This window comes from Amblyomma americanum, chromosome 5, assembly GCF_052857255.1.
Source record: "Amblyomma americanum isolate KBUSLIRL-KWMA chromosome 5, ASM5285725v1, whole genome shotgun sequence".
Classification (NCBI taxonomy): domain Eukaryota; kingdom Metazoa; phylum Arthropoda; class Arachnida; order Ixodida; family Ixodidae; genus Amblyomma; species Amblyomma americanum.
The window spans coordinates 17,950,993-17,964,567 of NC_135501.1; the positions used below are offsets into that span (position 1 = coordinate 17,950,993).

General features: G+C 49.4%; 1 protein-coding gene across 4 annotated transcripts in view; it reads right to left on the bottom strand.

Moving 5' to 3' along the window:
- The window catches only part of LOC144132309 (BTB/POZ domain-containing protein KCTD3), a 175,348-nt gene that overhangs the window by 93,713 nt on the left and 68,060 nt on the right, over window positions 1-13,575 (bottom strand). For all 4 annotated transcript variants that reach the window (XM_077664627.1, XM_077664623.1, XM_077664626.1 and 1 more), the window contains 2 exons: window positions 12,007-12,103; window positions 10,191-10,396 (listed from right to left, as the gene is read on the bottom strand). In XM_077664627.1, coding sequence (XP_077520753.1) covers window positions 10,191-10,396; window positions 12,007-12,103 — 303 coding nt within the window. The remainder of the gene's footprint in view (window positions 1-10,190; window positions 10,397-12,006; window positions 12,104-13,575) is intronic.

A 13,575-nucleotide genomic window follows, 5' to 3' on the forward strand; every position in this document is an offset into this window, starting at 1 on the left:
GCTCTTGCAACAGTGTCTGCCTTCTGATCTGGGAGTGCTACCGCTTCCGCGTATTTTGAAAGGTGATCGACAAATACTAAAATGTACTTGTTTCCGGAAGTGGTCGTGGGCAATGGGCCCATTATGTCCATACCTGTCCGCTCGAAGGGAGCCGAAACCTCAGGGAACGGCTGAATTGGAGCTGGTCTTCGTCCCTTGGTTGTTTTTCTTTCGAGACAGGAATGACACTTCGCACAGTAGTCTCTAACATCCTGTCGCATGCCACTCCAAAAGTACAAACGCTCCACACGCCTGCGTGTCTTCGCTACGCCAAAATGACCGGCGCATGGCGCATCGTGAAACGCGCGAAAAACCCTTTCTGTCCACGACCGAGGTACGACGACTCTCTCCCAAGCGGTTTTCTCTGGTCTCCCTTTCCTGGTTGGCCTCGTGCGCCGACACAGGGTGCCGTCTTTGCCAATGAAATAACCTAGCTGTTCGGGGTGAGACGGTGCGCCCTCTAAGCTTTCGATTATTCGCTTCAGGTCAGGATCTTTGCACTGCTCTGTGCGTACTTCGGCGGGGTCGACTACGGGGACAAACTCATCTATAGCTGCCACGGCAGCTGTGCGGCTGAGTGCATCAGCATTCAGATGCGTCTTTCCTGACTTGTGCTCCACTTCAAAGCAGTATTCCTGCAGGTGTAGATTCCATCTAGCGAGTCGCGAGCTAGGGTGCCTGACACTCATCACCCATTTCAGAGGATGGCAGTCTGTGACTAGCTTGAATTTGCGGCCGTAAAGGTAGCATCTGAAGTGCTTTACTGCCCAGACAACGGCGAGGCACTCCCTCTCCGTAGCTCCGTACTTTTGCTCTGTGGGGCTCAGCTGTCGGCTAGCAAAAGCAACGGGATGTTCTTTGCCCTCGATAACCTGAGATAGCACGGCACCAACTGCGAACTTTGACGCATCTGTGGCCATAAGGAAGGGCAAATTAAAATCCGGGTGGCGCAACAGCGGTGCACTCATTAGCTTCCTTTTCAGGGCCCCAAAAGCATCCTCCGCGTTTTCGTCCCAGCGAAAGGCGACATTTTTGGCTGTTAAGGCGGTGAGCGGCTTAGCGAGCTTGGCGAACTCCTCTATGTGCCTTCGGTAGTAACCGATCAGGCCGAGAAACTGCCGGACCTGGCGGACGCTAGTCGGGGACGGAAAATCCGAGACACACCTTAGTTTCTCAGGGTCCGGTCGCACGCCGTCAGCTGAAACAACGTGCCCGAGGTATTTCACCTCGTTTTTGAGGAATTGGCACTTAGAGGGCTTCAGCTTGAGACCCGCTCCTCTTAGTCGCACCAAAACCTGCTCAATATCGCGCAAATCGTTCTCAAAACTGTCACTGTATATGATTATGTCATCCATATACACGAAGCACAGCCTCCCCAGAAGACCTGCCAGAATAACATCAGCGGTTCTCTGCCAGACAGCAGGGCTGTTGGCCAGACCCATCGGCATTCATTTCCATTCATAGTGCCCTGAGGGCGTGTTGAATGCCGTTTTCTCGGCATCTGCCGGATCCATTGCTATCTGCCAGAATCCCGCCGCCATGTCCACTACCGTGAAGTACCTGGCAGAGCCCAGCTGAGAAAGCGTCTCCTGTATATTGGGGATGGGGTATGGATCGATGCGAGTTACGACATTTAGTTTGCGGTAGTCCACTACCAATCGATACGAGCCATCTGGCTTTTCCACCAATAGTGCTGGTGCTCCCCAGGGTGACTTTGAGTGTTCGACAATGCCGCGATCAATCAGGTCCTGCACCTGCCGCTCCATCTTCTCACGTTGGGAGTAAGGAATCCTGTACGCACGCTGGTAAACGGGCGATGAAGTGCCGGTTTCTATCCTGTGCTTTATAACGCCACAGCAGCCCAAATCCAGGTTGGACGCGGCGAATACCTCCGAGCAGTCGTTCAGCAAACAAGCCAGAGCCTCCCTCTCCCTGGATTTTACGTGAGAAAGATCGAACGACACCTTTGGAGCAGCCGAAGGACTAGCATGCTCTACAGTTGCGAGTACCGTATCGGTGGGCTCACGTTTCTCTATCGCAGAGGTGAAGAAAGCCAATGTTTTGTTCTTGGGAAGGCTCAGTGGCTGCTGGCTACAGTTAACCACCCGTAGGGGCACTCTGTGGGCGTCATTAACTGTCACGAGGCACGCGGCTGCCTTCAGGCCATTGCTGAGAGAGTCGACCGGCTCAAGCACTCCCACGGCGCCGCTCTCTACATCTGAAGGCACAAACGCGTACAAAATGTGCTCCGACCAAGGAAGGCCGACCGCCTCATCGACCAGCCTGACGGCAACCCGCGAATATACCTTCTCCAATGATCCCACTGTTTGACGGGTGTCAATATCGGTAATGCAAATCTCAGCCCCTCTCCTGTTCAAAAACGGAACTTTTGAGCCGCCTGCATTAACCTCTTCCTCAGAGAATGAGACTACTACCTTCCCTTTTCTCAAAAAATCCTGCCCTAATATACCTGACACTCCGTTTGGCAGAGACACAGTGTCCGGGCATACGTAGCAGGGGTGCTCCAATGCAATTCCGCCGAGAGAGAAGTGTAACCGGTAGAGTCCACTTATGCCAAGAGGATCCCCCGTTATGCCTACAAATTTGGTTGCCATACCACCAGACGCTTCCAACACCTCGCGGTTCCCCTTCCTTCGAAGCGTGTTAAAACTGCTCTCCTTAAGCAATGTCACCTTTGACCCCGTATCTATCAACAATTCCATGCAACAACCATTTAACTTGCAACGCACAACAGGGCATGCCTCGTCGGCCACACAAACTACCACCACCTCATCATCCACTGCTCCCTCCCCACGCTCCTCAGGCTGGGGAGGACTATCTAGTTTTTTGTCTCGGTATCTGGAGCCCCGCTGTAGGCTTGCTTAGGGCGTGTCTCGCCTGCTTCTCTTTGTGGCTCCCCACGGCGCACGTTTTGGCAGAACCTGGCGATGTGTCCGCGACCCTGGCAAGCGAAGCATACGGTTTCTTCAAAATCTCGCATACCGCGCCTGTAGCTTTGTGGCGGTCTCCGGTTTCCAGCGAATGGGCGCTGTTGAGCGCGCGCTTCAACCTGGCGTTCCACCTGCTGAGATAGCAGCTGTTCTAAGCGATCTAACCGCTCTGTCAAGAGAGCAACCTCAGGGTTGAGCACCGCTCTCTCTATGACGCGTACTCTCGCTGCGGCTGTCGTTAACGCCTCATTTCGTTCTTCATCCAATGCGGCCTCCACGGCTTGGTTGAGCTCCGCTCTCTCTATGACGCGTACTCTTGCTGCGGCTGTCGTTAACGCCTCATTTCGTTCTTCATCCAATGCGGCCTCCACGGCTTGGTCGAAATTGCTCGGCTTGCGCGAGAGCACGAACCGGCGCACGGGGTCTTGCAGACCAGCCACGAACAAAGCGGTCATTTCCTCTTTAAGTATATCCTCCGCGTATTTCTTCATTAGCTGGTCTCCTTCCTCCTCCCTGCTTAACGTATCGCGCGCTAAGCGCTGAAGCCGCGACGCAAACGTTCGCACGTCCTCCCCTACCATCTGTCCGGCGTCACGGAACCTCTGTACCCGCACGTGACGTGGTTCAGTGTCGAAATGCTCAAACGCGAGCTTCTTAAATTCTGCAAATGATTTTGTGGATTTTACTTTTTCGTCTCGCCATGCAAAATCATGAGCAGCTCCTGCCATCTTACACCTCGCCATTCAAAGCATTTGAGCATCGGACCATCCCCCCATTTTCCCAATCTCTTCTAGCATGGAAAAGAAATCGCAGATTGGAACCCCTGTCTTATCTCCTGTAAACGTCGGAATGACGCTTCCTAATGCCAGCATGCTTGCTCCGAGCGACGGCTGTGGAGTTGGAGCTCCCTCAGATATAGACATTTTTTTTTTTTTTTTCACTCAAGCCCTCCGGTGCCTCAAGCCTCTCAAATAGGGGTAAGAGTCCCACAATCAGTCCCGTGATTCCCTTTTGATTACAATTTTGAAGTCATGAATGTCGCAGCATTCAGAGGACATTTGCTTTTGAGACCCCACTTCTGACACCAGTGTGATGACCGCCCATAATGCGCATGTCCACACGGGACGGAGAGGCAAAGAGACACCGTATGGCTCAGTTTAAACAAACAGATATATTCAATAATTACACATGATTAAGATTATACATCAGAGGCTGGGGCGTCCGAGCTTACGTGCCGACGACTTCATGGGGACGATGGAGGGGCTCCGGAGTTGAGCTCGCACGGTTGCTGGCAGAAGCTGCATGCCGTCGGGCTTCGGCGCTGAAGGCCCCCTTGGCGAACGATGTCGTCCTGAGCGTGCCTTCTTCGGTACTCCTTGTCGATTTTTATATCCTCTTATCCCCACACTCCCTAGGGTGAGGACGCCCACGCCGGAGTGGGGGGGGGCTAGGGCTTTCACTTGGGCGCACAAACACCCCACCGCACTTATGGTCGCGCCCCCCTCACGTGTTGAGTCCGAGGGAAAGAAGGTTGTCTTCGAGGTAGCGCATAGCGTCCGCTGTGGTAAGGCGCGCTCTGGCCCGCTGTCGGTTCCCGCGGGTCACCGGCCTCCGTTCTCCATCAAATGACACTCGCCCCTCAAGGCCGGAACGCGAGGTCACTAAAAGGCCGGGAAAGTGGTCCCTTGTCCTGGGATGTGCTCGGGAGGGTTGATTGATGAGGCCCGCCGTTTTGCCACGGGGCCAGGCCCGCCGAAACGAGGCCGCCCTGGAACGGCCACGGCAATTGGGGAAGATAACGCCCGTCTCCCAGCGGCGGCGGCGGCGTTCGACTCGTGCCGACACTATGGAAAGGGGGTCTGGTTGGGCTTAAACCCCTTCGTTCTGGTCGTCACTCTCAACGAGTATGGCTCGGTAATTGATGATGCCGCTGTCATCTGGGTCGTCTCCGTGCGGTCGACGGCGGCAGGCCCAAAAGCAATCTCACTCAAGTTGCTTGCAGCCATATACAGTAGAAACATGAAAGGGGGTCCGGTTGTGCTTTCGCCGCCACTGGGGGCTCCGTCTACGCCGCGCTGTCGAACGCGGAACCTCGTAGCACACACAAGGAACGTCACAAAGAGCTTTCAAGATACTGGCAGGTTCTGTCACTTCACAGCAGCCATCTTTTACACAGCAGACGAGCTCCGCACTCCCACATCGTAACGAAGCACACCAAGCACACCGAATGAAGCAGCTGAGTGAGTGAGAGATAACCGCATGCAGGCGCATGTGACTATGAGTGAGAGAGAGTGCGCGGTCGAACCACTTTTGCTAGGTGTGGCCTGGTGGCTGTCTGAGGGAGCGAGAGCAGTGCCGTGCGAGCGCTGTTGGGCTAAACCACTCTGTTGAAGGAGGAGGGTGTCGACGCAGCTTGCCTGGCCACCGCACGGGAAAGCCAACTTCTGGGGCGGTATTGCGCAGCTTGAAGTTCGATATATCGAGCCCGGCTGCTATTTTTGTTTGATATACTCGTATCTTTTACTATCTATTCTCAATATTCTCATTTTAACAATACAATGTTCATAAATTGTTCAATATATGGGGTAATTTGACGTAAATGGGTTCGATATAGTTGAGTTTGACTGTACAAAAAACACATTTGCAAATGTTTAGTACTGAACGTGCAGCGAAAGGAACCATTAAAGGTAGATTTAAGGACTGCCACCGATATGATCACAGCATCGTGGTGGCAGATAAAGGCAACAACGGCCTGAAAGTGTTCCAAGAAAACTGGTTTCGTGAGGAATTCCAGAGCCTCGGACAGTGCCGCTTCCAGTGATGATGTCAACGAAGTCAGCGCGGATGACGTGTGGTCCGATCTGATCAAAAATAATTGTGTGGATGAGAAGGATACATTTGTAGACTTCGTCACTGAGAACGACGGCGACGGCCCTGTGTTTGAAGTAGCCGCCACAGATGATGACATCGCGGCAGCGGTGCGTGGTCACAATGAGCCACTATCTGAGGATGAGCCTGATGAAGTGAGTGAAAGTGCAGCAGAAGTTTCGTACAAAGACGCGCTCGATTGTTGCAACAAACTGCACCTCTACTGTGCTTAGAAAAACCTCAGCGAGCAAGTGCTCAAGTGCCTCACTGGTTTTGAAGATGAAGTCAGTAGCAATGCAGTTAAATCGCAGCGCCAGACGAAAATAACATCGTTCTTTCATTCACTACGACGCTTCCACAAAAAGATCAAATAACTTCTTTGTTGTAATGTTGTGCATCTGATGTGTTTTTAGGTGCATTTTTAAAAGTAGGCTGGCCATACTGACTACACGAATGCATGGAAAAGCTACGTTTTGGTTACAGTGCAGTACCGTTATAAAGCGGATATTCTCGACTCCCACAAGTATGCGCTATAAGCGGTCTATGCTGTATTTTGGTTCTCTGCCGCACCAGACCAACAGCATGTACGCGGGTGCGTGCAAGGCAAGTTTGGGAAGATCGGTGCAGCCGCGTTGCCATGTGCGGTTGCGAAAGGTGCAAGTGGCGAGGGCATAAATTGTGTGCTGTTTAGCCGGCTCACTCGTGCTGGCAGTCGCTGTCCTGGACGAACAGTTGTGCGCATTACCGAATCAGAAATACCGAACAGTTTGCTGTTCAGTTTGCTGCTAGTAAGCCGGGCCACTTGTGAGGGCGCCGTTTTACCACCCGTTATCTCCTTTGCCTCCCACTGCTGGTATCAAGATTGTATCTATGCGCGCTTATTGCTTTGAGCTGCGCACGTGCTGTTGTGCCATCCCACGGGGAACTACATAATGTGGGGTATGCGACTTACATTTGGAGTCAGCTTTACTTTTTTTTGCCAATGAGAGGAGCGAGATTGGGTCTTTGCTTTGATAACAATATACATTATATATATATATTGTGCATTATGACGTTTGTAGCGTTTTTTAAGTGTTCAGAAAATTTCCGCATTATTTGTCACCCCCTTTTTGAAGCCTTAATTAATTTAAAGAAAAAAAGTGTGCAAATTATGCGAGCAAATATGGTGCTTTGAAATTTCGAACAGCCAAACACTCAAAATTATTGAATATTTACAAACCCTTCAACAAAACTCATGTGGTAAAGAAGAAGAAAGCATGACTTCCTCAGTGGCAATACCTGTTGGCTTCTGTCTTGATGTCCACAGAAATGGACACACAAAAATTTCAAGAGCTTGCTCACGATGACAGAAGTATGTAATAATGCTGACTTGTGCTCTCTGTCATATTCTGTGCATCTAGTCTCGTTACTTTGTTTGTCTTAAAATGCTTTTTGTTTCCTTGGCTTCTATGTGCTGTTTTTGATGTTTAATGCGTTCGATATACTGTTAATCAGCATGTATCATCACCCCTCATGTGGTACCTCCCCTCCGAGAGCCTTTACAGGTAACGTGAACAAATAAATAAAAAAAAGAAAAGTGGACATTCTTGCCCAAATGCTCAGCACTGCCAACGTCTACTCTGTGTGTGTGGATAAAGTAAAGTGAGTACACCTCAAGCACCCCCCCACCCCCCTTCCCCCCAGCAATTAACCCCCGATTTACTTTGTTAAACCAATCTTGCTGTAGTAAACTATGATATAGTGAAGTGCAACTGCACTCCCATTCCGTCTTCCATAAACGACTGTACATTTCTTTTGGGTTAGAGTTAAGATTTGTTTGCAAGAAATAGGTAGACTAAAGAGCCTCCAGCCATGGCGACGTGCTTCCTGCAGAATTCTGACATCGCAGCATGGTCTAAATCTAGGATCGCGAAGCCAACAATCGGAGTCAAATGGATACCACACAATAAGACAGCACTCTTTGAGATGGCTTATTCACTACGCTCACGAGCTATGAGGAGAAGCCAAATTTTTGGAAGCCTTGGGGGCATCGGGCAAAGCGCATGCTGCTAAAAATAGAAGTAAAGCTCTCTATGAAAGTAGAAAGAAGACACTGTGAGCCACCAAGAAAGAGCAGACAGTAAAAGTGCAGTGACAAGTAGGGATGAGAGAAAGAATGCAACCGTCTGCTGCAATTTGCCACCTGTCAAACGTGGCTGGTGGAGGGTTCATTAGGACACATAACTGCTCTTCTGCTAGTGGCCCACCTAGTGCTAGCACCCCCCCCCCCCTGCCAACCATGGCAGGTGGCAGTTGGCCGGTGAAGGCTTCATCCGCAAGCAGGATGGCTCTTTTGCTAGCAAGGCATCTAGTGCTAACGAACTAAAAGAAAAGTGGAGATTCTTACCCAAGTGCCCATGACTGCCAATGCTATGCGAGCAGAACAAGCATCACAGAGTAAAGCAGTTCACTGCAAAAAAAAACTGAATGGCAATCACCTGGGCAACACGATAGAAATGCATGAGTGATCGTCATTACAAACTACACTCATTGACCACACACTGATTTCTTTTTCATTACTTTTATTTTTCGTTCTTGATGATGAATTTTTATGGCGCAAGGGCATCAGGTCAAACAGCACTACGGGACAAGGTGTTTTCGTCTACTCAAGGTGGGCTCAACGACTCACTTCCATTGCGATTCGCCCTAAAGAAACTGAGCATCAGACCAGGGGAAAGCTTGTACAGTAGAGCCCCTTTATAGTAAGCTCGGTTATTATCATGTCTGGTAGTTATTGTTAATGCACCGAAAGACACACAGTACTTTGACACTGTTTATTTACTACTAAAGAGGGCGCGACCAGCGTTGACCGAGGCGGAAGCCGAACTGGCCACCCGAAGGACAGAGGGGACGGTGGGGCGTCCACAGGAGGGAATGGCTTCCCAGAACAAGAGGAGGGCGCGGGGGTCTGCCGTGGGGGGGGGGGCATCTCGCGACGGCGTGCGAAGAGGGGCAAGTGGAAAAGAACACTGGTGACACAGAACAGAACAAAAGAAGGGGACGCAGCACAGGGAACACAACAGTTAAACTAAAACTCGGATATAGTAAAGTGAAGTTGCGCTCCCATTTCTTCTCACATAGGCAACTGTACATTTTTTGCGGCTATAGTAGATTTTTTCGAAGAAACGGCTACAGCAAAAAGCATCTAGCAGTGGCAATGTACTTTGCTAAAATGATGACATTGTGGCCAGCGTCAAGTCTAGGATCGCGAGACAGATACCGAATGCGTTCTTTGAGGTGGCTTCACCACCAAGCTCGGGGGTCGCGAGGCGAAGCCAACTTTTTAAAAACCTTGAGGGCACAGAAGTAGTAAAGCTGGCTATGAACGTAGAAAGAAGGCGGCGCGGATCACTAAAAAAGGAAAGGTAGTAAAATTGCAGTGAGGAGCAGAAAAGGGAAAAAAAGAGCGTACGTTCGCAGTACGTCCGCGCGAAGCACGGGGAAGCAGCGGCAAGAAGCAGAAGTGCGGCGGAACTGCATAGGCAGTTTAGCCGCACTTGACTTAGTCACGCGCATTTTTGAACTACTGCCTACTAAATGACGCTGAAGCCACAGAAGACGATGCCGTGATCATGAAAAGCTTTAGTTTGCACACGGCATCAAAATCACCTTATTTTTGTAGCCATGTTGTATTTGTGTAAATGTGGTGCTTCCACAAGACACAAACGATTTTGAAAATGTGATAATATGCGATAACTGATAATAAATAATTATCGCATGAAGGGAGAATAAGAGCAGGATGTAAGGTACTTCTGAGCGTTTGCTTTGTAAACCAACACTTCGCACTTAAGAAGCAGTCAGAGAGCACAGTAAGAGCCATGCCATCAACAACAACTGACATAGTATAGATTTCTGCTGGTCTGACCTACTTCACTGCAGAGGGGTTCTATTGTGCCCATTGTATCATGAGTGGATAGCCTGCAGGACTGGGGATCGAACCCCACACCTCCAGCACGTGAGGTGGATGCTCAAACCACTGGGCCACCACTGCGGCATTTTTCATTTTGGTATCTTCGCTCTCATGTTCTTTTAACACCACAACATCGGTCCTTTTCTTCTTTACATTCACAGATCCCTGGGAGTCCTCATACCCCTCCCAACGCCACTGCCCTGCAACAGCAGGTGCTGTGCGACCCACGTTGCTCTTCCTAGGCAACCTCTCGCAACCAATCATTAATCTAACTGCCATCTGCCATGGTGGGAAGTTAGCTCACAATCCGGCGGGCAGGGCTTCACTCTGTTTACTCATCTGCCACATGTTCCCTTAAAACATGAAAATCAAGCAGCACCCACCAATCTCAGCCCGGCCGTTGCCCTCCTGGGCGATGCTCCAGAGGCGCACCTGGGAACCATAGGCCACAGCCAGCATCTTGGCCCCGCTCTCGGGGGCCTGTGCCGAGGCCGTCGTCACCACCTTGGCGTTGAGGGCGATGCGTTCGATTATGGGCTCCAGGTATGGGCTGGTGAACGCCAGCTGCCATCCGGTTGAGTCCTTCAGCCTGCGACGCACCGAGATTGATGCATGTCATGGTTCTCAAGCAACAACGAACGCTGGAATCAACTTATGCCACAGCGTAAACACCTCTTAAAGGGACATGTTCCAGAACAAAGATTTTTGTTAATTTTTGTGCCAGGCAACTAAAAAGTGCACAGTTGAGAGATCTTTGTCAGTTCTCTTTAACTCCGTTGTCAATTTTCACCCATCTTGGTTGGTTCAATTTTTGCCAGCCATGCATTTGAAATACAGGGAAGTTTTTGTGTGGCTCCTTGTAGCCAGTATATATACACGACAGTTCTGAGAAATATCTCATTTTGTTCATATGATTCCTTTTATGCAATGAGAAAGAGTTTGCCATATATATAATTTCTGAATTTAAAAAAAATTAATACTCCTTAGAAAGTCTCTCAATGATGGGAGTGCAATGGTTGTAACAAATCTGACTCCCATTCCCTACCATCAATTGCAATAAAGAAAGCATAGCTCCACTCTGCATACAGTAAAGTACCATATATACTCATGCAAGGGCCAGCCCCTTGTAAAGGCCGCACCCCCAACTTGGCAGCTGGTAATTTGAAAAAAAAAAAAAAATCATTCAAAAGAATTGCTTCATGTGTGCATAATTTTTCCCACTCTGGGGGCTGGCAGATGAGCATGCATGCATTGTCCCGCGCATCAAAAACGCGGCACCTCAGCGCTTCTAATTACTCTTGTGTGCTCGACGTATATGCCAGAAAGGGCAAAGCATTACACTGCGCAAAAAACTATAATGGGGAGTACCCCTGTTAGCGGCGTGTTTCCTTGCAGCCACACGCTGCTCATCAGGTCTGGGCGATACAGGCTGTAGTAGCAAGTCTTTGCCCAGTATTGCTAGGCCTAGTGAGCTTAGCATTGAAGTGCTTTAAATCCATTTGCAGTTTATTGTGAATGCTCTAACCTTAATATCAGTTAATATCTTAATAATTTTGATATGAAAATTGGTTTTTGAGGAAAGGAAACAGCGCAGCAACTGTGTCACACTCTCTGGACATTTCAAACGCACCTTACAGGAAGGGCCCAAGAGTCTGGGAAAGCATACAATTGAAGGTGCATATGCCATCTGTTCCAATCCCTGTTGCGAGCTAGCCTGCAACTTGACTAGCCCATGTAAGCTACATGCATTATACAAAGCAAAATCGTGTGGCACCACCCGGAATGCTGTACGACAAACGGTTGTTGACAAGTTTGGTACGAATGTAGGCTAGAATACTGGCACCACACTGCGGTCAGCCAGTGGGAGGGAGGTATATACAGACAAACGACATGGGTATGTTTGTCTAAAGTGGCGGTGCTCGGCTAGCTGTGTGAGTCCCACGGCCGCTTGATGATGTCAACCTATTTTTCATCGCTGGGATTTTCTACACCATCTGCGAGTAAAGACAGTAACACACACTGCCTGCTTTTCTTGTAATGAAACTAGTCATGCTTTCGCATTAATGAAGACTGTCAGCATACAAGACACATGTGTTGGGGTTGCATGTTGAGTCGCCACCAAAACATGACAGTACTAAAAAGCAGGATCCAGGCCACGCGGGCACCATGAGATGGTCCTGATGCAAGAGGAGCCCCTACCTGTAACAAGTGACAAAGTGAGCATATGCCACAGCAATCCAGTTCTGATGGCCCTTGACCATGGAGACACGGAGGTTGTCAGGCCACGCTGAGACGCCTGTTGGAGAAACAGAGACAGCCACAGCTAAACATGGTGGTTGGTGACACAAAAGCCCCTCGAGGTAAAAGAGAACCACAGATATGCGGTAAGGTATGGGGCAAGTGACAAATGAATGTACACATGAGAGTAGAGGTGTGCAAAGACGAAATTTTGAGTATGCTTCGAATATATACTTTATAAGAGATTAGGATGTATTGGTGCATTTGCGACTTGAAATACAGTTAAACCTCGATTTAACGTAGTCTATAAAATCTGCAGTTTACATCGTAACAGTGAAATTCTGCTGTATCAAAGTTCAACTTCTAACATGATAAGAATCTGCCATGGACGCTATGCAGATCAATCGCAGGAAAAACTTTTATTTGTGATGAAAGTGGTCCTTTACTTCTGCTCTTACTTTGCCATTAACAATGGTGTTACGCGAGTCTTACTCATGTTGCGAGCTCGCAGGCCGCCTCATTATGTCTATCGTGCCAAGCGCCTCACAGTTGAGCAAGGTGGCGTACCCCGAGTTTTGGTGTTGCTGTCATCGTCATCCTCTTGTTAGTGCCCTGAGCACAACTCCGACACGCCGAAGAATTTCGCTATAGCTATAGCTGCAACCTCGTGGGAACGAGATAGGGAAACGGGAGGAAGGAAGGCTGCCATCGGATGCAGCAGCCATCCTCACGGCAGGCCATGCCGTCTTCCACTCCCCCCCCCCCCCCCTCGCTCCCCCCCCCCCCCCCCCATCCTTTCTTTTTCCATGTTGGCGAGAGTGAGGAGTGCCCGCCAGTCACCAACCAATGAAATGAAATTAGGCCCACCCCTCTCTTCACGTTTTCCTCTGTAAGAACGAGTGTGTGTCTTGCGCATCGTGGGAAGCGAGGCTGTCAGGTGTGAAGCACGTGACAGGCTTCACAGCTGATGGGTGTGCCAACCAACATTAATAGTTGGGGTGGTAAATATTTGAAATTTCGAATATGAATCAAATATGTTTGTTATTTGGTTCATATTCGTATTCGCGAAATTGATGTTCCGAGAATTTTCGAATATTCAAAATTTTCAGATTACTTGAACATTTTTGAAAATTCAGCAGCGATCGAATACTGCGGCGACTTTCATATATCCAATCATGGCTAGACCAGAATATCTGGGCAAATTATCCGAAGATCGAGTTCAAATTGAGAGGGGAACAGTACAAAGCTGTCCTCTTCGCTTTCTATTGCATCATTCCTCGCGTGAATCTTACACACCCGGACACTGATCGGCTTGGACAAGTGAAATTCTACAAGTTGGCTTTCCCACAAGCGATGGGAACAAGATGGACAACCACCTGCTTCGAATAACCGCAGTGCACGCATTTTTTTTGTTGTTGTTGTTGTTTGATCCTTCCATTATGTGTTAAACATACAACGGCCATATTCATGGCACTTGTTCAGTCGCCTTTACAACTCTTCTAGCGTAAGCTCTGCAACCACGTTTTGGTC